Source organism: Pantherophis guttatus, chromosome 4, assembly GCF_059756535.1.
Source record: "Pantherophis guttatus breed Tessera chromosome 4, ASM5975653v1, whole genome shotgun sequence".
Lineage (NCBI taxonomy): Eukaryota > Metazoa > Chordata > Lepidosauria > Squamata > Colubridae > Pantherophis > Pantherophis guttatus.
The window spans coordinates 148,103,237-148,127,934 of NC_142066.1; the positions used below are offsets into that span (position 1 = coordinate 148,103,237).

The following is a 24,698-nucleotide window of genomic DNA, read 5'->3' on the forward strand; positions in this document are numbered from 1 at the left end:
GCTGGTGAACAAGTGCATTGTTCTTGTTTGTAGGTCTTGATTCCATAACAAAAGTCACCAACTTGCAAATCTGTTGGCTTAATTTTCGTTTTATGTTGCTTTGGTTATTGGCAGGGGGTTGGTGTGGAGTTAAGTTCAGGATTTCTGTCACCTCTTATCTCATAATGCAAAACATGTATGTTTCTTTTTTATGGAATTTTATTAATGGAAATAGTGTGTGCACAATAGATATTGTGAAGCATCAGGATACTAAAAAGATGATAGGAAACAATGAAAATATGCTAGTATTCAGATTAGTATGTGTATATATTAACACAAAAAGCACAAAAAATCTATCCACAAAAATGTTTTTATTTACACAAATTAAGCAGTTGTGAGTAGAGTAAGCAATCAAGAAGAAAATGCTAATACTTCAACAGATCTGATCCTGTTGAAATTTAGTAAGTATCAAATGAATTTCAGGTCTTTAAAAAACCATGTTTTTCACATACCAAACATTTCTTTTTCTTCTGCTGCTTGATATAAGAGATGGCTAGGAAAATATGTAAGAGCTCCTAATTTTATACATAAACGTACAATCTGCCCCAACTTTCTTGTAACCTTTTGGATGCTATTAACATTTTAGCATGTCCCAATGTAACAACATTCAATATCCTGAGAAACGGGGGTAATAAAGAACTGTAGCTGCATTCTGTTTTATTTCGACTTCTCTTTTTAATGAGAAAGCAACATATTACTTATATTTTTTTAAAAAAAAGTTTCCTTAATGGCATCTTTGAAAATTTGCTGAATCTAATAGGTTCTCTCTTTGTTGATAAATATTAATCCTTCTTAAATGTATAAAGTACCTTCTTCCCCAGTTCTTTGTGGGGTTGAAGGTTGAGGAAGGATCATTGTGCAGCTTTAGATGAATAGATCTGTGGTCATGGCATGACCTTTCTCAGTGATTTGAATAAACTGGAGTTCCCAGAAATCCATCTGCTTTTTGTATATGTCAATTTTGTCTAATCTTTCCAACCTCTTCATAGAGTCTCATAGTAGAGAGAAAAGTACCTTCTTCTTTGACTGCAGCTGTCTCCATTTTCAATCTTCATGAAAGCATTCATTTGACCTTGTTTCGGATGATGAACTGACATCTGGTAAAAATTATTTTGGATCAACATCCAAAATGTTGTTGAAGGACAGAGAACTATGAGGATGTTCTTTCCCTCCTTGGATCCAAACCTCTTCCAATTTTGAAGAATCTCTTATGAGACTCAAACACTAAGGAAAAAGATCTTATTCTAGTGAGGAATCTGGTAGTCAATAAAAAATAACATTGTTGCATCTAAATACTGTTTGTTACCATCAGGCCTTGTTCCTATGTTCAGTCATATTGCATCACACTAGATATCACACTAGATATCAGTTCAGTTCAGTTAATTTGATGAGAACTTTAACAAACTTTTTGGGATATGCTCCTCAGAAATCTTACTAGGCTCACTTTTTTCCATAAAAAAATTAATTATTTTTTATGGAATAAAGTGAGCCTAGTAAAATTTCTGAAATGTTAATGAGTATCATTGTAAAGAATAAGGTCCAAATCAATAAAAATCCTAATTCAGGGTAAAGAAGACTTCAGTATATGCTCTTCCTAATGAGATACAGTTAATTTGCACTTCTTTTCTAAGGACAAATTTTTCTCTATTTTATTTAAAGGTCATTGTCAATTTAAATTTCAGTTATGTATTTTAGTTTAGTTTAATCAAGAATGTGCTCCCAATAAATTAATTACCCCAAAGCAGGGTCTATTGATTTCAGTGGAATCATCCTGAAAAATGTAGCCACTCTTACACTTTTCAGGTTAGTATTATAGATAATTTCTCTTGGACTTAAATGTTAGTTTGCAATATGTTGAAAAGAAAAGCCTGAGGCCAAATGTATATTAATTCAAGTTTATAGTTAGAAATAATTATTTTATTGTCACTCTTTTTCTTCCACTGTGGACTCTTCCCCCTCTCCTTTTTTTGGCCTCCTTGAATGGCAGATTTGCAAGTACAATTTCATCAGTACAGAGGAACAATAGCTTTCAGTAGCACAAAGGATTTCTCCCACCCTGAATCTCAACCACAATGCCTCTTGCTCTGATAATAGCTTCTGAAAAGATTTTGTAATGTAGAGAATTAATACATGATTATTTCTGCCTGACTTCTCCCATTTATTAGGTTCTAGAGTGTATTCTCAATTAAAAATAGTATTAAGTTTATATGATTTTAAAATTCATATTTTAAAATCAAAATCTTAAAGTTGTATACTTTTGCATACTGAAATCTCAGATTTATGTTTAAACCTGTTGTAATATATGATTAATGAAAAACTTTAAAAATATGAGAAAAGCTTCAGCATAGATTATACAATTAAATACTACTGCTAACTTATTATTGAACAGAAAAAGAAGCAATGTATTTTTTTCCACAAATATAGAATCTGCCTGCAATACCTACTAGCCAAGTTTGGTCCTTACTTCAGTCAGCAATAGCTTTTAAAGTTTGCAGGCTTATAGTTTTTCCTCTTTGGCTGAATAGCAATTCCATTAATAAAGTTTGTTTTTTAAAAGAGCCAACCCATTTATAAGGACAAAAATGAAAAATGCTTTAAAGATTATTATGACAATGTAAGATAGTATCTATGTTACACAGTACTACTTTCCTAGAATAGTATCTATATCGATCCAGAGTTGCATTAATCACAGGTTCTCTAACTTTTCCACATGGGAATATGCAGACATGTCTGCATAGTTTGCAAATAAGGAATGATTTGGAATGTGTTCTGGATTGTCATTCAAGTAGTCCTTTCCAAAGAAAATTCTTAAATTCTTAAGAACTTCTACTTTAAGAACTAAGACCAATCACACTTGACCAATTAAGAATTGTTCTGTTCTGTTCTGTTCTGTTCTGTTCTGTTCTGTTCTGTTCTGTTCTGTTCTATTCTATTCTATTCTATTCTATTCTATTCTATTCTATTCTATTCTATTCTATTCTATTCTATTCTATTCTATTCTATTCTATTCTATTCTATTCTACTCTATTCTACCTTACCCTACCCTACCCTACCCTACCCTACATTTTTGAAGAAGAACTCTTTAAGAAAGCATTTGAGTACCTCTATATACTACTGCATTTGGCCATATTAGCTTTCCTTGCTTTTGACTTGTTTTATGGAATTCAATCTTGCAGGGAGAAAATCACTGATGGATGGTGAAAATGTTGTGCTGTATTGCAAAATTGCTTTCTGACGCAATATGCAATAATTTTCTGATTAACAAGGCAGTAACTTTGGGCATCAGGTTTTGTAGTTGTTATGTTGCACAATGGTCAGGTATTTATAATGTAGTTGCCTTTTTTTAAACCAGCATTTGTTAGATATCCCATTGCCTGCATCAAGTGGTTGCAGGCTTTGCAAACGTATGTCATGCTAAAGGTCATTAAGGAGTCATGGTTGCTTTAATGCTGAACTCTTAATGTTCAACATTAAATGTAGAGTTGGGATGTTGTGGCATGGTGATGGGAAGTATTTTTTTGTGAGGTTTTGTGGGATTATATTCTTGTTTTATTAAAGCTGCTGGTTATTAACGTAGCATACTTTTTAAGATTAATATATAAAAAGATTACTTGGTCCCCCTGCTATCCAACTGTCTGCTCCCCTACTGTTGTTATCCCAGCCTCCAGCCACTCATTTCTCTTAAATGTGAATCATCTATACGTGTAAAATTCATACATATTTTAAAAATATTTTATGCCTCTTTCCCTTCATCCAATTTCAAATGAAAACACCTCTGATTAGTCCTAGATTGGTTCTAGGCTAAACTTGATGGTTGGATTCATTTATTATTAGCATTGCCTGGGTTTTGAAAGAATGCACTTCTCTTATGTTAAGACAGGAGACTTTGAGATGAATCCTGATCTGGGTTTGGAGGTCAGGCTTTCAGAAAACCAGCTTTCCTCTCGCTCTTTTTTTTTTTTCCCTTGCTATTTAAAAGCACATAGGAAAATCACAGCTATGGGACTCACAATAATGTCTCTTATTAGTATTTTTTCCCGAGAGTAAAGTGGGGGAACAAAGAATTGTATTCTAAGTTGTGTCATCTGGAGAGGATCATTTCTAGAACAGTTAAAATTATTAAAACCAAAATTCTGGACACGCTACTTTGATGTCACCTTGGTCATCATCAGACACTTCCAAATTGAAGAAACACACCACCTACTCAATAATATATTCCTGGGGGTCAAATTCACACATGAAGAGGAAATAGATAACAGACTCCCATTCTTCGACATCGACATAAGGAGATTAGACAATGGAGAACTGGAAACAGGTGTCTACCGCAAACTCATGTACTACTGACTAGGTTCTCAGCTTTGCAAGCAAACCATCCCACCGCATACAAAAGAAGCTGTGTCCGGACCCTCTTCAGAAGGGCCAGGACACACTGCAGCACCATAACACTTAAGAAAAGCAGAAGAGAAACAGCTGCTTGATGTCATTCTCCATAACGGCTATCCAAAAAACTTCATATTCCGACACACAGCACCCAGACTACAACATACCACATAGCCAATCACCAAAAGTAACACTACCATACACAATAGGAGTATCAGAAATGACAGCCAGAATCCTCTAACCTGTAAGAATAGCAATAGCCCACAAACCACAGCCACACTTCGCCGGGAATTATCCAGAACCAAAGAGAAGCTACAGAAGGATGAAAGAAACAATGTAATCTAAAAGATCAACTGTAACCATTGCAACCAATTCTACGTAGGACCAGGATCTACAAACACCAGCTGGCAGTCAAACGCCACGATCCCAAATCTTTAATCTCTACCCCCACTGACACCAAACAGCACCAGTTCAATTGGAGTAACACAAAAATCATCAGCTATGCTATTACCCGCCACACTCGTGAATTCATTGATGCCTGGTACTCCATAAGCAATTTCATCAACAGACACATTGACCTACAACTAACTTATGAAGCCCTCACAATCCAAATCAATTGCACAGCCAACCAGAGACAGCACGGACCCTCAACCAACCCATGCAATTCCCCCACCATCACCATCAGTTCACCTCCCAGTCACCCTGACCTGTTGTAACCTCCCTATCACAAGAATCTCACTATTGACTCACACCTGACCCATCACTTGACACATCCAGAAGAACACTGATACTGACATCCCCTAAACTAAACTCCGCTGAAGATGTTACTTTGCCTGGTAACAAAATGTTTGGAAACAAGCCCACAAGCCTGGAGAAAGAACCTTCACCCTCACAGTTAAAACTGCCTCCAAATGTCATCTAGTTTGCTTCTGGATTTTCTTGTATTCCTTATCCCAAAACAAAATCTGCTTTGAATCTCTTTTGTCAATGGCCTTTGTTTTTCATTCAAATTTTCATTCATTTGTTTGCACTTTGAACTGACCAGGTGAGGGTAAAGGATGTTATAGAATGAATTTTGGTTAAAATTCAAATCCTACCCATTTTCTAGTTTTAACACCCCCCCCCCTTTTTTTTACAAACTTACTAGCTTTTGTGCTATTCCTTCTATTGGAACATAATTCATCCTTTATGTAGTCCTGAATTCATATTGTCACAAACCTAACTTTGTCTAATACATATTGCATACTTTTGAGAATGATTCTTGAAGTATTAGTGCTCTGCAATCTTTATAAATCACTTTTAATATAGTTTGCTTGGGTTTAGATTGTATGAATTCAAATATGGTGGCTCCATGGTTTGTAATCTACCACAATATATTTATTAAACAAACTATGGCTTAGCCATTGAATGAAAGACTGACACTGTTCAGACACTGCCTTAATGTTGATAATGATCTTTCAGACAATTCCTCAATACTGTTTGAGGCTTGTCCCAGTGCCTTTCAGAGTGCTGATAGAATTTCCTGGAAATTTTAAAGATGCTTCAGTAAATGTTCTTCAATAATTGAGCCTCTCCTTAGTTGGAAAGATGGCAAGTTGTATAAATGTCCCAGGACTGGCATTCTGGAGCCATCTCAATTTGTCTCAAGGGTTCAGTGCAATGAGAGGCTCACAGGTGATCAACTTTTTCTAGAATACTTTCTATTCCAGTTTTCAGAGAAGGAACCTATGAGGTTCATCCAAAAGAACTTTTTCTGCTAATAGATTGGAAAGGAACTTCACCATTAAGTAGTCTGAGAGATCATTTCCAATCTGCACTAGGATGAAAAAAGATTCCATAGACATCAAAAGCTTGCCTAATAACTGAACCGGCTTATTGTTTGATATGACATTATTCTGCTTGCCAGATACTTGCTCTTAGGCTTATTGAAGTCAAAACTAATACCTGCCGCAATGGTAAATCTGTGTTTTAATCCAGGCAAAACTAAACAGAAGCAGTGTAAGAATAGTTTAGAATCTTTCACCTAAAACGGCATTAAGTTTGTGGGGGAAGGGAATAAAATGCAATTGAAGGGAAGACAGGAACTTTGGGAGAGCAAGTGCTTATCAAGGACGAAGGACAGACTGGTTTAGCAAATATTTATAAGCTTTTTGTGAACTCCCTTATGTTAATTTTTTGTTAAGGTTGGGCTAGTAATGTGGAGGGGGATTTAAGGTGGAATCTGAAAGTTGTTTAAGCTTTTTAAATAAAGACTATACATTGCAGGCAATTCTATATAACTGCTGGCTTTAAATTTCTTTCAGACTATAAAACTAATGTGCACTCATTTCGGCTTAATTTGCAATTAGTCCTGCATCTACACGCAGAGGCCACAGAATTCTGTTTACAATGTGTATTCATTTTCTTTTCAATTTTTTAATCCTGCTTTATTATTCTTACAAATAATTCAAGACAGTCAACATATCTAATATGTCATCCTTCCCCTGTTTTCCCTACAACAACTCTTTGAGGTGGGCTAGGCTGAGAGAGAGTGACTAACCCAAAGTCACCCACTGGCTTTGTACCTAAAGCAGGACTAGAACTAATCTCCTGGGTTCTAATCTGATGCTTTAACCACTAGACAATACTGGCTTTATAAACTTTCTTTTAGTTTGCCTTTTTATCATTCTATCTCAGAATAATCAAACTGCTGAAAAAACAAAAATGCACAAGAGAAATAGAACAAGTAGGTGATAGTGTGACAGAAAATCCTTTTGCTCACACTACATATGTATTCTGCTTTTTAAATTGTGGTGGCCTTTCTGGCAAAGATGTGTATTTGATATGCATCCAAATTTCATTCTTGAGTAGATTTCTGCCATCTTCAAATAGAAAAATAGGGTAGTTTCTTTTCTTTATGTGCAACTTAAGTAGTTGTCCCCAGCCTAGTCACTTCATCATTGATGTTTCTTCAAAGTGCTGATTAACTTGAAGGGAAAATGCTTTTATTTGAAAAGCAAAAGTGAGGCAGGACACTTCCACCACTCTTTTTGAAGTAATATACTGGGTTTGGCATGGGAGATGAGCTTAACACCCTGGGCCTGCTTAAAATAGCACCCAGTATCTTCATTTTCAACAAGAACCAATTTGTAAAGCAGTCTGAAAACCCATTCAGGTCAAAGGATTTGGAGGGGGGGATTTTGTTATGCAAATGACTACCACAAAACAAACTTAAATCCGTAGCAAACTTGAATATGTATGTTTTAAATAGTGCTGCTGAAGATGAAAAAAAGGTGTACTTTTTTCACAGTACCTGCATAATAACTTGCTGTCAATATGAAGATATTCCTAATTAGAATCTCTAAGCCTAAAAATTTCTCATAGAGGTGATACTGTTCTCCAAGCCAAAATGCATCCTGCATTCAGGTAAATGCAGATCCCATCCAGTTCAGGAAAATGGAGAAATCCAAATGTAAGAATACTTTACATTTTCTCAGACATTTATTTGTGCACAAGTATGGAGAATCTGCATTCCCATCACCTGTAACACCTCGTGAAATACAGATATTGGTTCCATTTTATAGATAGGAAATAGAAGCTGGGAGAGAGACCATCATGTGTGAAATTTAAAACTAAATCAGTTCTTCCTTGAGGATACAGTATTTATTTGAATATTTCCACTGAAGACATAGTATTTCAAATAATCCTATTTACCCACACACACAGATTCCTTTTCAACATTTTATGGATTATTACTTGTGAAGCTAGCATTCCCTGAATGTATCAATCTCAGTCTGATTCTATTTAACTTGCAAGTCTAAATTCACATGACCAGAAATAAAAAGAAACCCTTTTCCCTGAGCTTTCTTGGGCAAGGTGCTTTATCTGATTCTGTGCAGATAACTTATTTCTGAGTAACACCCTCTTAGAAACTTTGATTTGCAGGTGTTAACTACAAAGGCTTGTGGCACTTGGTGGGTTTCCCTTAACTATTGTGTGCTTGGTAGTGAAATCTTAAAAAGGTCAGTAGTAAGGAAAACTAATTACAAGGTAATCTTGCACCCTGCTGCTGAGAAGCCTGTCTTGCAGAGCCAGTGAGTATCCATCTTATCCATGAAGTGTGGGCTTAGGATCCGAATCTTAGAAACCCTCAAGAGAGGATCAGATGCAAACGTAAAGTTCCCTTAGCAACCGCCATTGGTGTGTTGGTGCGCGCGCTACAGAAAAAGAGTAGTGTGTAGACAAAATAGGAGGGGCGCGCGTAGTTCCTCCCCATCTAAGATATCAACTGTTGAACAGCACTTAAGGGAGGCGGGCTCGATAGAATATCAAGGATGGCTTCTCTTCAAAGCTGGGGTTCACATATCGAATTGCGCTGCAGTAGGTGCTGATGAGGGCTAAATCTATCACAGACCCGGCCACGCATCAAATTCTGGAGAAGAATAGGAAGGCTTTTCCCTTCGCTTTGCTGTGGATGCACAGCACAGCTGCCGGGGAAGCGTTGGGATGCTTTCGAAGCGGTTGGTCCGGCCGCTCCGGAAAGTGGAAGGATCTTTTGCGCAGCACCGCCCCGCCTGAAGGATAGAGAGGGGGCGAATCTGGCCAATTTTTGGACGCTCCTATTTAAGCGGAAATGGCCACTTCCAGGAGGTTGGAGGCCATTCAGCGAAATGCTAACGGTTAAAGTTAAGGCCAGGTCTTTAGGCTGTAGTCCCAGGGGACTTGCTTGTCTCCAGAGAGCAAATGCTACGGGAAGAGGAGGCCGACCTACAACAGCGGACCTCTCTTTCCAAGAAAAGCAAACGCCGGGCGAGTGGGAAAATCTGGCTTAAAGAGCTTTGAGAAGTTGAAGAAAACACCCTTTTCCGCGAGGGCGTTGGGTGGCACTGGGAAATGGGCAGCCAGAGAGCGCGCCTCTCTCGGGTACTCGCCCTGCCCAGATCGAGGAGAGCTGCCTCCGAAGCCTCCTTGGCTTCAGTTGGGAAAGAAAAGTTGCCTCGCAGCGGGATGGCAGTCCGCGCAGACTGCAAGTGTTACCAGAAAACGCGCCCGCACCGGAGGCTTAGCCAGAGCGCTTCTTTGCAGCCTGCTTTCACAGCGGGACCGGGACCGCTTCTCCACTGCTGGGCTTTTCTCCTTCATTACTGCTACGGAAACTGACCCTGCCGCCTTGCTGCACAAAAGGAAGGAACTTTTGGGCAGCCGTATACCTTGCTCCTTTCCTTCGGCAACCGGCTAAACAGCCGGCCGGGGTTTCGTCGGTTCCTTGGAAAACGCGATTCGCTGGTTGTGGCGTGCATTTCTCTGCATATAATGCATTTATTAGGAATTGCGTCCGCTGAAGCCCTATTCTTGGCTCGGCAGCGCCTCTCTGCAATTCCTTCGCTTTGCGGAGAGAGGGAACGAGCGTGGAATTCGACTGCCTGAATCAAAGTTATCCACGGGATCTTGAGACAGGTCGTTTTCTGCCTTCATCGGAGGCAGAGCCCGCCACGGTCGAGAGGGACTTTTCCAAACCGCGTTGCTTCCAGCTACGCTTTCGAAGTAAGCCTATTTCAGTGAAACGCGTAAATTCTGGGAAGTGGCTGATGGAACTTAACTTCCTTCTCTGCCAAACGGAGCCTAGGTATCCACACCCTCCCCTTTCCCAGCACCCCCCGCAATGAAGATATTTCCTTTGAGCCGCTTCCTTCCCGGCAATCACGACCGAAAGGGAGTTCGGCGTCGGGATGAAAGTGGTCCTAAGGAGACCCGGCCGAGCGCCTGTTCTTGAGGGGTGGCTCTGGGGTCCCTATCCCACTCCTCTCCGCGCCTGGAGAAAGGGACGAGACAGGTGGAGATTTGGAAAGACACTCCTCCCGTTGGCGAGGGGGCGGGAGGAAGAGGGAGCGCACGCACGTCTTTCCCTGTTGCCCCAGCGCTTTGTAGCGGCGGCAGGAGAGGAGTTAGCTTCGACTTCATTTAGCTTGACAGCGAAAGTGGCGCGAGCAGCTAGCCACGGCCGCCCCTCCCTGAGAAGCCGGCGAGGGTGCGCGCCTCTGGCCTCTAGTGCTGTCTCCTCGCCAGCAAGCCTCGCTCTTCGCAACAAGGCGCGGAAGAGTCTCCGGACCTGCCTCTCCCTTTCTTTTAAGCCGGGGTCACTCGCGAGGCCGTAGAACTACGGCTGAGCAAGAAGGCTAATTAATGGCAAGCCCGCCAAGACGCGGCTCTAATTACTTCAGCGGCTTCCCTAAGATAGAGGCAGGACAAAAAAAAGAAGGAAATAAAAGGGAGAAAGAAAGCAAGCAAAGAGAAAAAAAAACCCGCTCGGGGCTTATATACAAGGGCCGCTTGTGAACGTGGCTCTCCGGGAGAAAATTAAATGGAGAGTAGCTGAATGCAGAGTAGAAAATTACTGAAGATAGGCGTGATAATGAATAGGTCGAACCTGGCAGTGAGGGGGGAAAGATCCGTGTGGTTAGTCCACGAAATGAGGCAGTGAAGAGGACTTGGCTAATTGTTCGCATCTTGAAGCGGGCCGGAGCTGAAGCAGGGGCGGGCTTTTCCATTCATTTCCCTGGTAAATGTGAAGCGCTGGCCAAATGAGCGCGCCTGCAATCTTCCGTGTCTCGCTTTTTCATAGTCAGGTTGCGATTTTAATTGTTGCTAATATAGCTTATAATGAAGCTAATGAGGGGAAATTATTGGACAACTTTTGTGCGAGTGGAGCACAAAATGCATCACTTTGTATTTCTTCCTTTTTGTTGCTCCGCGCGGACATAGACATACACTCGCGCATAATTTAAAAGGCAACATTGAATTAAGTTTGAAACGTTTCCCTTTCCCTCTCCTCCTTTTCCTTAGAAAAGAGAAAGACTAAATTTTATTTGATTCTGTGAACAAAAAGGGCGAAAAGAAAGATATATTTTGCTTTCCCACGTGAAAATTCTTCTCCATAAATAAAAATAACAAATAGAATTTTTTTGGGGAGAAACTATTTGAACATTCGGGATGATAAATCAAACAAAAAATCTACTTCCCACTTGTAAAAGTATCATGAGGAAAGCTGACTATAAGATAGTTAAGCTTATTGTTGGAATATTTCCTTTCTAAAACCAATTTTGCACAATCCAACAAACAGTTGAATTATTTTTTTAAAGGCATAAACAGTGAGTGTTATCAAAATGGTGTTATCTTTTTAACTTAAAAGACAGAAAAGGTTATTATTTGGGAAAGTTAATTTGACTGTTTGCATTCATTTTAGGGCATTTTATTTCGCTTTTGTATTGTTTAAGGCTATAGACAAGTAGGATTTGCAGTCTCCAAATTTAATGATTCTTCTTTTAGAATGCCTCCATTTAGTGTTTTTCAAAATATATAAGTAGAAAACAAAACTTACTCAACTCAGTTGTATGTGTGCATGTGTTTGTGTGCATGTATATATGTAAATATAAAGAACTGAGATCTGTTTCGACAAAAATAATTGCAAATGCTGCAATTTTATCCTTTTAATAAAAAATAACAGCTATGTTCAATTAAGAATTCTCTCTCTAGCAGGATTAAAAATGTTATAGTAGATAATAAATAAATTCTAAAGCATATCAACCCCCCTTCCTTTTTTTTATACTGATGTAGAAAAACAAGCTGGAACATTTGCCTCACCATGCTCAGGAAGAGAAAGATACCACCAAATTTATCATACTGTCACTCCTCTCCATTGCTTGCATTTTGGGAGTCCTTATGACTTCTGGAGTGATCTACTGCTTCCGCCATGGCTCTCATCACAAACTAAAGGAGAAGTTGACAAACCTAGGCTCTGATCCCAGCTCGGATGCTACTGCCACTTATCAGGTAAATGTGACTTTCTCCACTCCATCAATTCTTTCTTTTTGTTGGATATTTAAACGTTAATTATTTTCCCACATGTGAGGGAGTGCTGCTTTTATTTATTTATAGCTGAGGTAAATATTTTTCTTTAAACAATGCCTTATTGGGTGTTCTTCCATTAATATTCCCCGATAGACTGTAACAACTTTTTATTGCTGGTTATTAATCTTGTCTATTTTTGTAGTTTGCTGTAAATATGTCTTTAATTAGAAACATTAAAAAATGCTATTGCCAATTGAAATACCTCTGGAAAAAATAAGATTAATATGTAGTGTTTGTCATTGCATAGTAAATATTAAAACAACAATATTTATTAGGCATGGATAATGCAGTTATTTGAAAGTATCTCTTTTTTCTTTTTGAATCATTAAATTCTTGAAGTTCTGATATGAAAATAAACTTTGACCTGTAGAGATGTCAGTTTCTCCATTATTCAGATAAATTGGAATATAATGTTAATACATTTGTAGAAGCTAGAATACAACAAGCATGTTTTATTCTGGGAATGAGGCACTTAATAGACTGAAGGCATGAAAATAGATAAATCTTTTGCAGTAAATTATAAACAATTTAGGATAAAACTTCAATGTTTCAGAAACTTTCTGAGAACTGAAACCTATTTATAATAGGCAGTCCATATCTTTTGTTGTCTGCATTGCTATATAATTAAACAAACCATATAGTTACTCAGCAATGGCTATGAAACTTCTTTAATGTATAAATGCTAAAACACATCTTTAAACAGAGAATTGTGCATTCAGATAATGAAATATTTTAAAAACTTTTTGTGTCGTTACATGTATTTTTTACATTGTGTTGTCTGAAAAATGACATTTTCAATAATAGTAATATGTCCAAATAAATGCCCATTATTACTGTTTCAGAGGAAGAACCCTTAACCTTAATTCTAAGTATAGGAAGAAAAATAGAAATAATGTAATGTTCAGAGAAAATCTTATGACAGGAGAAGACAAGAAAAAGAATTTCTAGCGAAATAAAGCTATCTGAACGGAAACTAATACCGAAACAACATATAAACAATTAAACTAGTTCAATTCATTTGATGAAAACTTTTTAGCTATTTTTAAGATATATTTAAATCAATACAACATCTCTTATTCTAATAAAGCTGATAAAATTAATAATTTGAAAGTAATTATACTTATTTGTGATAAATAAAAGAATAACAGAATAACCTCTCAGTGACAGGTCTGGTTAATAATATCTGTAATTAAAATCTTTCTCTTCCAGCAGGAAAATTGTTTGAGTTTCTGGGAATGACCTTTTTGCTATTTCTCTTGGGCACACTGGTTAAGTTGATATTGATTTTATAATGAGTTTTGTATTGTTTACTAGGAATCTATATTCCAGATGCTAAATGAAATTTAAGCTTCAATTCTTGTATTGTCATTTATTATCCTTTTTAAATTGCTAAACCAAGCTATAATTCCATATACTTTTCTTTTTTTTAAAAAAAAGCGTTTTAATACTATGGTCCTAATTGCGTCAGCTCAAAGGTAAGTCTCATTAGATTCAACAGGGTTTAATTAGAGGTAAATGAGTATAAGAAGTGCAGCCCAGATCTAATAAATTTTAATTATGATCTTGAGTTTTCCCTAATATCACCAGTGTAGTCCCGTACCCATTAATTGTTAAAACAATTGTGATAAGGGAATTGATTTGACAGTTGGAATTTAAAAATGTATTTTGAAGAGGGCTTTATTCTCATCTTTGGGAAGCAACCTAATTCCTGTTTTTAAATTCATCATATATAAGATTCTAACCAAATATTGTTATAAAATTTTAATGTCTATGTTGTCTTTACCACATAGTAATTTAATAACTCCTCTGTTCTTTTGCTCCCAGGTATAATAAGTTCCAAAGTTCCATACTGTGGATTCTAGTGAACAATAATCCTTTCATGTACATTAATGTGATTGTTTTGCTCACTTTCACAAAGAATCTGTGAAAATATTGAGAGAATAGAAATCTCCCCTTCTCTCACCTCATCAAAACAAGTACAGGACAACTTCATGTGTTCAAATAGCCACAGGGAGATCATTCAAAAGATTTTCATAATTGGAAGTTTGGATTAATGGGTGTGCTGTTTAGTGTGGCAGAGTTGACCTGGGGCTATAAGAGTGACTTAACAGTGTTACAAAGAACATAGAAAACTGGTGCTTGCATAATAGGGTTTCTATCATATAAAGAAAGTACTGGTATGGGTACTCATTTTCTAATTTTGCCTGGGGGTGTTGAAGAGGGAAAAGCTTGTTAGTCTTGGAATAGTAGAATACCATAGAAGCAATTCTTTTTTTTAAAAAAAAAAACTCATTTCTTACTAGCAAGTTTTTATTGGCTGATCCTAAGTTTATCAAGAATACATTTATTGATCTAAGGAACATTTATCTCTGAAAAATTATGCTTAGAACTGTTCTGTGTACAATATTTCACTTACAGCTTTTTCTTTTGATCTTTCCCAGTAATTTACTCAAGTAATTTTCCCAGTAATTTACTGATTTAATTCAAATTCAGTTAAATACTTAAATTATTTTTCTATATGATGAAAATTAAGCAGAAGATAAATTGGATACATTTAACTGGCAAGAATAGTTGTAGTGACTCTTACTCAGATGTTGAGTTAAAGAAACCACAGCCTATTTTTGTTTTTAAAAATTAAGCCTTCACTACCTTTAGTCTTTATAATTCAAATATGGGAGTTTAATTAGAAATGATCCCTTGGCAATAGTTAGAAGATATGATCCTACTTGGATTATTATGCTACTGGCAGGAGAAAAGAGAGGATAAAATATTGTAAATTATTTTAACAATAAGAGAATATTTGCATGACACATTATTCAAGATTTTATTTTAGAGTGAAATCAATGGTGAAACATCAGTTGAAGTTAATGTGCATATAAGCTCCTGAAAGCTCTTTGAAATAATGGTGGCACTCACATTGACCCTAGTTGTAGAGAAACACAATACAGGTGATGAAATGTAAGTCTATGTTGCACCAATCAGTAGTTATTTTCTTCCCAACATAAATATTTATACATATATGGTATGCTTTGGCAACAGGATCCAGAGCATTAGGATGATGTTAATAAATTAAACAAATCAAAACGGTCAGCCGTGGAACAACTTTTCAGCATATATATATATTAAAATATGAGGTAAGCTGAATTAGAAATTGTTTTGAACATTTGAGATTGTATTTAGGGATTAGAGAATTGTTAGATATAGTCATATAGTTATGAATTTTGTTTGATTTGATTATTTTTATTTTTGTACAGGGCTCATAATAGATGCATCTTAGTTCTTTGAAAAAAACATATTACTTGATTTCTCAAGTTTTTCTTTCCATAACCCATATGAAATACAAGGATATATTAATTATTGTATGTTCAGTATACATGTGGACAAACTGCATCTACTTTTCTGTCCGTTTTATATAGTCATATACTTACTTAGCTGCACAAAGAGCAATATGTTTAAACCAGTATCAGAATCATGGCATTAAAACAAATTCTTATTGCTTCCTTTGTTTTGCTTTACTTGTTTGTTTACTGCGATTGTTGCTGCTGTTATGGCTTCCTTTCAGTTTCTATAAGTAGAGCCAGTCTAGTATCCTGGGAATTCTATTTTCCTCTTTGATTTTTGGCAGGTTGGTGATGAAACCACTAAAATGTCTTTAAGGGATACTTGATATTTTACAGACTTTAACCTCCATATATATAGAAGCCATATGATGGTATCGGGGTAAGGCATTTAAGCATGGAGTGCAACGGGAACAATATGTAAATAATAGTGATTGCATATTTTCATTGTCATTGATGTCATCATCAGTGAGCAATTTATTAATGGAAGTGTATTGATTACTGCTGCTCTTTAGGGATGATCTATTGTTCCAAGAGCTGTTTATATGATTCTAACTCCACTATTTCTTTTGACTCTTGCCTGCCAAAATACTATACTGGGCAATGATGATAGCCAATTTATTTATTTGTTAAATAGGTAGATAGATAGGTAAATAGGTAGAAAGGAGATATGTACATACATATATACATTCTAGAAACATTCTTAGAAACATTCATTAGTGAACACAAGCTCTTTGGACATTTGGAATTGTCAATAAAATATTCTTCCTCTGAGGAGGATTAATCTTTTTACTAAATAACATTATGCTGAACTCATACACTATACTTACCTTTAAGCTGAAATACACCAGTTGCTTTAGAACTTTCTTTGCTCATTTGAACTTAATAACGAGTTAACACAAATAATATTTAGGATGATTCAACAAAGAGCAAGGCGGATCACAAGGTTTGTGTTTATTCTCTTGCCCAGCTCATTTGTTTAAATTTATGAATAACAGTTCTTATGTTAAATAATTCCACATTCCTGTAGGCAGCTTATAAATATGTTTTAAAACATCAAGTGTTCGTATGTGCCCAAATATGTATATTGTAATACATATTATACACACATATCTACTTGTTCTAAAATAGAACAGAAACCTTATAGGCAATTGGAATCTAATAAGCTAGGGAAAATTATTATTTTGCAATTGCATCAAATAACCAGGCAAATAGCATCTGACATGTTGGTATATTCAAAATGCTGAACACTTGGAGAATTGCTCTAGCTTGAGACCTATCGAATACTCCATTATGAATGTACTTGTAGATCTATGGAGGTGCACTGAATGGACTAAGAAGAGGAAAACTGAGCATTAATAGAAAAATGGTATGATTGCCTCTTGGATTTTTTTTTTTAATTACTGAACTAGTGTATTGACTTAATTTTATTCTGTCATGAAAATATCTCTCCTAGTCCAAATGACAGAATGGAACTAGTCTGGTTAGTATATTTATTTTGCAATCCCACTGAGTTAAAACAGTTTGCATCTTTTTAAAAAATCACCATAAATCTGAGTTTTTATAAAAGTATGAGTGATTAATGTGCAATTATAATCATATTCTGTGGGATGGACATGAATGATTAATTACTGTGCATGCTGTTTTAACTACACTAACTTAACTAAAATTAAACTAATTGCCTGAATCAAAAAGAAGCATTTACATTGAATAGTTGGGCATATTTATTAACAGTTTCTGAACCTGATATTTAAGTAAAATCGGCTGGTATCAAGTTGATCAGACCAATATAGCTAAAATACTAAAATACAGTGGATGGTATTTTGTTCATTTATATTGTGTTGTAAAATGTGATACTCTTGATGCAAAAATGCTTTACTTTTTTATGCTTCATTTTTCATGATATTTATCAAAAGCTTCTGCATGGTGAGTAATATCATTATTTGAGATTTGATATTCTAAGATATAAGACATATAGAAAAATTATATCCTCAATAGAATTCTTTTTGCCATTCTCACAAAATTCTTTTTCCAAAGTGTTTTTAGTATTAATTACTCCTAATTTAAAATATTAGTAACAGGAAGAGTTACAATTATGCCTTTATTGGTTCCCATGTCAGGGATTTTTTTGTGTAGTTCCAACTACCAAGTCAGTTGTAATAAAAAAAAACACAAAAGAGTTGGTTGTAAAACAACATTCCTTTGTGGAAAACTGAAATGTACAAAGAGAAAGAAGCAACTAAGTAAATTGAGTCAGATATCTGGGAAGCATATAGTATTATATATACTATGTAGTGTATATATTATAGTACTTAACCTCAAAGTATCTATCTTCTTTGCTTTATATATTTATTAAATCAATGAATGCTTAACAAGTCCATTCACTCATATTTTTTGTGGCTAATAAATTAAAATATATTAGTGTTGTGAGGAAAATGAACAGGAATAGAAACTAAAAAAAGACTTTAAATTAAGGTAGTATTCATTATATTTCAAGATTTGCTCTTAAAAACACCCCTGGACTTTGCAGGAATGTTTATATTCATGAAATAAACTTTTCTTATTTAGATATTTGTGTTTGGCCTACTTTTTAATGACAGGAGGGGAAAGCAGCTGGTAATAGATATTTTGGCACTTTTCTTTTTCATTCCTTGAGGCAAGCCAGAATAGCCAACACTGTCCTGGTTCTAAATTATTTTGCCAGAACTGCTGGGATTTTATTCTGCAGTAGCTGTTAGTCTGATTCTAGCTTTCATTGCACTAAAAGTTTGTGTAAGTCTCTAGCTCCGTCTTTCTGACGCAAATGGTTGAGTCACTTGCAGTAGGTGTTACCGTTACATACTGTATATACAGACCCCAACTATTTTGCTCTGTGCAAAATTCCTATCATTTGGTAATACAGATCCTAAAACATTTATGAGCTAGGTAAGCAAAGATTAAGACCACTGCTGTTTAGTCTGAACTTGCATATTGAATACCTCAGGCATGTATATTGAATGCTGTATATTTTCATCTTCCCAAAAATTTACTTTCTCTGGTTCCCAGTGCCTTTTGCTTCTCTTCTAATTTGCCCATGCATTCTTTCTGCATAACTTGAGAAACATGAAATGTGTGTTTTCACACTGGAAAAAAATTACTTTCACAAGAACATGAATTGAATTGTAGTCTTCTTTATCTATTAAATATGTATCAATAATACCTTACTTTACAGGCATCAGGGTTTTTTTAATGTATGTTGTAATATGTGATGATGTTACTGTCTCTCTTTCTTCTCACCGATTTTGTGGATCCCATTGCTATCCACCGATACTTCACCTAGGAGTGCTTTTCTGGACTTCCTACATTTATCAGCCTGAGCTCTTAAGTGAGCTCTACCCTCCTGGGATATCTCTATGTGTAGGTTTGAGGAAGGCTAATGATGTTTCTACCTGATTTTGGTCCCAAAACACCATAGAAATTCAGCTGGGAAAAATAATTTGTTATTTTTACTTGTAATTTGTTACCCTCTATTTGTTTGGATAGCTCTGCCAAATCTAGTTCTAGGATATTCACAACAATATCTTTTGTCTGATCACATGATATATACATAGCTCATCTAATCACCCATTCCCCTGCCTCTTGGTATGGCCATCCTAGGTATATCTCTTTATAGTTTTACATAAACTGTCTACATAAGATTAGTAAATGAACCAGGCTTAGCTTTTTAGGGTTTTTTACTTAAGGCTTACTAAATACTTATAAAATTTAGCATCTAAACAGAGATTCCAAATTCTTAAACTCATCATCCTCTTTATGAAGTTTCAGATTGTTTATCAACCCACACATTTTATTCTATGAAAATAATTTAGTAAATGCTACTTTAACTATTGATATTATGAATAATAATAGCAATTATGGATAATCCAGTCAACTCTTCGAGTCCAATATTGAACACTTTGGAGAATCTAGGTCAGGGGTATCAAACTCAAGGCCCGGGGGCCAGATCCTGCCCATGGGATGCTTAGATCTGACCTGTGGGGGAGCCCTGGAAATAGCGAAGGCCTCTGCCAGTGAAAACTCAACCCTTCCAAGCTCTGTTTTTGCTGGCAGGGCATTGCAGGAGGCCGTCTCAGCCGAAAACGGAGTTCGGGACCCCGTTTTTGCTGGCAGAGCACTCAGGCCACAGGCACCCACCACGTGAGTGACGTCAAGCTGGCCACACCCATGCCAGCCTCCAAGGTCAAACACAATCCTCATGCAGCCCTCAATGAAATCGAGTTTGACACCCCTGATCTAGATCTACACGCAGCCCTATTTTTTTATATACTCTATTTTGCTATAATTCCAGTGTCTATTTCAGAAAACTACTCTGCTTCCATATTCCTACTGTGCTTCCATATCCCGATCAATCTTTCCCCAAGGAAACAAATATTTTCCTTTTTCTCCCATGTTTCCATCGCCCCTAGTGAGAACAAACAATCAGCAGCATACGTCCTAATTTTAAGAGAAGAGAAAGTTGAGCATTATCTTTAAAGATATTTCTAACATGGAACATCCTTCTTTCTGCCTGCTGATGTTCTCATTATTTGTTGGAACTTATCGATCTCTCAGATGAAAGATCAGATGAGAAGGAAGGGGTGCTGAAGAAAGGAGGAACAAATGAGGCTGATTTACTCTGTGAGGCCAGTTGTTGTTGTCATCTTTCCCACTTCAAGAGTTTTCTCTTTTGTAATTTAGGATTCCTGTGTTTCATTTCAAATACATTCCTTTCATTCATCTATCCCTGTTCCTCATGTATAAAATGTTATTTTATATTATTCCTTCAAAGTTCTGTCCTTTTATCTGTGCAAGTCATCTTTTTCTGTCAGGTCAGGTTTATGTCTGTTTGTATCTGCTCGTGGTTAAATACTAACTTGGTGCTTTGGACAATTCAGTGCCTAAAATCAAGTTTCCTCATAAAATCTAAAAAGGTAATGAGAAGAAAGGCAGATAAAATAGATCAGGGACCCTAGCCATTTTTGCCTTTATCAAAATCAGGCAAAAAACCCGTATTTCTAGTTATCTTCTTTCACTGCGTATGTAAGTTATGAAGACATGTACTGTATATATACAAGTGAGTCATACAAAATAAAATATGTACAGAAGGTATTGCCTCTATTTTTTTTTTCATTTGAAGAAAAGTCAGATTTTGTTTATCACTTGTGTATATGTGTTTATGTATATATACATAAACATACACACACACACACACACACAAGAATTGAAATATCTTCCCTTTCCCTGAAATTTGAAAATTGCTTCTTCATTGCTTCTAGAATACATAGATAAAGTTAAGCAACTCTCCAACTTGCTGTGTTTCTGGTGGCTCACTTTTGCATTAAGGCTAGATCATAGACAGGAAACTTAACAGGAGAAACACAGTAGTGGTGATTACTTGGGTGACTTGACTCAAAGAAATTAGTACCAAATGTGGTTGTAGCAATGTGATTCGAGGTTGTGAGGTTCTATGACGTTTGTTTGTTTGTTTGTTTGTTTAATATGCTGCCAACATCACTTCCAAAGCAACATAGTTTAAAGATGGAAGAAATGTGTGAGAGAAAATCCTATATAGCTTTTAAAATTCTAGAGATAATTAATCCTAGCTATGTGTGAAATATTTTAATTGGAGCTCAGTTTATTGTATCAAGAATATTAAGAGAAGGGGTAAACATGCTGAAGAACACAGAATGTTGGCACCTGTTATTTATTGCTTATTGTGTCATGAAAGTAGCTGTCTTTTTTTTTAAAAAAAAAATCTGATATTCCTCATAGAAAAAAATTCTTTTGAAGCTGACTCCTTTGATTACTTCAGCATCAGTTTTACTCTGAAACATGTATTTTTCTTTTCCTTTTTTATTAATTTCAGCTTCAATAGTACTTCAATAAAATTTTGCTCCTGGGTTAAACTTTTTTTTAAAAAAGGATTTCTATGTCTTTCAATAAATTTGGGGAATTAAATTGGATGTAGGAACTCATAATCTACCATCAGTTGTTAAAATAGCTGTTATTTTTCTGATTCCCATTATAACCCAACATGATTTGTTTGCCTTTTGAACTCAGTATGGACCTTGGATCCAGGAAATGCACCTATGTGCGCCTTGGTACCCAACTCAGCCTTTTTCTTTTACACCATAAGAGATGAGAGGTTGGAAAGAAAAAATTGCCACTCAGCACTCCTCCTACTCCCTACCTGGACAGTACTGAATATTGTTTTTTTTAAAGATCTAGGACTATGTGCAAAGACAAGTCCTTTTTTTAAAATGAATATTTGTACCTCTGTTATGATTCAGTAAGAATCTGAAAATTAAAAATCAAGTTTATTTTATGTGACATCCTTCACAGAAGGGATTAGACATTTTTGGATTCTCTTTGAATATTAGAATGGTTTTCTAGAAATAATTGGCTATAATTTATGGAGACTGCCATTTCACATATTGACTTATGGATTTCGTTGTCTCAAATAAAACAAATTGTTGTTGATTTAATTATTAAATGACTTCCATCATGGATCATCTAGGGAGGAGGAGGAAAGACATTGAATCATAGAATTCACCATAGAACTGTAGAATTGGAGCATCTAACATGAAGGAACATCTAGTCCAACCCTTTGTGTTTTGCAGAAAAAAACATCTTAGAGATTGGCAATCCAGTCTCTTTTTTAAAAATAACCTGTAGGCATGGAGAATCCACACACTTCATAAATAAACTATTCCACTTTTGTATAAATTATATGATCAAGACAAAATCTGTTTAGCTTCAATTTATGCCCATTATTTCTAATCCTATTTTTTAGTGGAAAATAATTATTTGCCATCTATGGTATGGTTTCATGCATTTGAACACTGATTCCATGACTCTGCTCAAGTCTTTCTTCTCAAAATGAAGAAGCTCCAGGGTGTCCTCATACAGCATATCCTTATACTTCTCTATTATTTTTGTTGTCCTTCACTGAGTCCTACCAATACCCTGAATCACACGTGGTATTCCAAATAGAGTCTCTCAGGCAACAAGGCTTATAGTGTTACTTTTAACACATTCCAAAACTGTAGTATGCCTTGTAGAAGCAGACTGACACCATTGTCTCATGTTCCATTACCCAGATTAGATTTAGTTTTATTTTTCATCCTGCATGTTCATTACAATTTTGTGTCATCGACAAATTTTATAATTCTCCTACCAGTACCATTGTCCAAGTCATTAATAAGGTCAATGAATAATACTGGGCCTGAAAAATCCCCCAGGAGTTCCATTGGTTACTTATAATTGTAGACCCACCATACTGTAATGTCATCTAAACCATATATCTAAACAGCTTGTCAGTAAGAGTGCCATATGAAATATTCTCAAAAGTTTTGTTGAAATTAAGGTTGATTATATTCATTCCTCTTGTCCATCAAGTAGTTATCTTGACAAGGAAGGAGACATGATTTGTCTAATAAGTCTTATGTTTGACAATGCCTTAGCGACTTAGCGAACAGCATGTCTGCAAAAATTTTTATCTGGCATCTTTGTTACCTACTCTAGCACCTTTTCATGTATTCATGTTAGACTCACAGATAAATAATGATGGGATATTCTTTATTTCTTGAAGACAGGGATCGAAGGATGTCTTATTTGTTGTTCTTGGATTTTCTGACACATCCCCAGTTCTCCAGAATTCCTGACAGATAGCTGACAGTGGTCCCAACAATTCTTTAGCCAGTGTTTTCAGGATTTTGAAGTATATTTCCCCAGGGCCTGTGTATTTGCACCCATCCTTGATATGTTTGTTGCCAGACTTTGCTACTAAAATCACAATTTCTTCTGGATGTAAAGACAGGCAAAATAGGACTTATGTTCTCCTCCTTGCTCTTGGTTCTGTAAAGATTTCTGTATTTGGGGAGTAAGCAGGATACTTACCATCTCCCTTGTCTTCCTCTTGCCACTGAAATATTTGAAAAAACTTGTTGCTGGATTTTGCCTCTTTCTAACCTTAGCTTATTTCTTGCCTTACTTTATCCTCCTGACCAGTGGTGGGTTGCCCCTGGTTCGCACTGGTTCTATAGAACCAGTAGTAAAACTGGCGGGAGACTCCGCTCACTCACCCTGATGTCATTAAAATGCTTCTGCGCATGTGCAGAAGAGCACACAAGCGAAGTGCGCGGCCCCGTGGCGAACTAGTAGTAAAGGTAAGTAGAGCCCACCCCTGCTCCTGACCTATTCCAACATTTATTTATCTGAAGCTTTATAGACTTACTTGGTCATTAGCTTTTCTTCCACATTTTTAGTTTCAACTTCTCTGTAAGTTGCCTACACTGGCTTCCTTAGATGTTTCTTATGGCAACTTTGTCTTTAAAGTTTTATTTCCGTTGTACCTTCCATTTTGCAGTTACTAAAATTGAAATTTGAAGTTATTGAAATTGATAGTCTATGTCTATTTTGTTACTGAGCTTTTAGTTAAAATCAAGACCTCTTAACACTGCATGGTTTCTTGCACCAGAATTCCCATCACTTTACTATTTTTAATCAAATCCTTCCTGCTAGTAAGGATGGCATATAAGAGAGTAGATTCCAGAGCGCCAATCTAAATCTACAGTCTCCAGATGTTCTTCAAGGGCAGTCCCATATAGAGTGCATTGTACTAATCCACTGGAGGGAGGGAGTAACCGTAGCATGAATAATCATGACCAGTGATCTTATGCCAATATTTCACTAGATGTACTGGATTCTAGCCAGTTCGCTATCCTAGTTTATCTTTAAAGCCAATCTGTAAGGACTCCTTGTCTCTATTGTGTGAATTTCTGTTCTTTTGAATGTTTTATTAGAGCTGTTCCTCATATTCCCTGACCATATGAGGCATTTTGATGCATTCTAGGAAAGATTCTTTTCAGTGGTGATGCCCACCTCTGGAATAACTTTACCATAGTAGTTTGTAGGGAACTTCCTTTATTTTCCTGGCAGTCCTTTTTATATTTCCAAGCTTTTCAACTTGTGCCAATAAGTATATTACCTAGCATGTTGTTGATTTTGACTGATATGAAAAAACAATGTTACTTC

The 24,698-nt window shown here is 36.2% G+C and overlaps 1 protein-coding gene across 1 annotated transcript in view; it reads left to right on the forward strand.

Annotated features, from left to right (window-relative positions):
- PTPRN2 (protein tyrosine phosphatase receptor type N2) overlaps window positions 1–24,698 on the forward strand; it is a 717,244-nt gene that overhangs the window by 573,449 nt on the left and 119,097 nt on the right. The window contains exon 13 of the mRNA XM_060683595.2: window positions 12,013–12,228. Within this exon, the coding sequence (XP_060539578.2) occupies window positions 12,013–12,228 (216 nt within the window). The remainder of the gene's footprint in view (window positions 1–12,012; window positions 12,229–24,698) is intronic.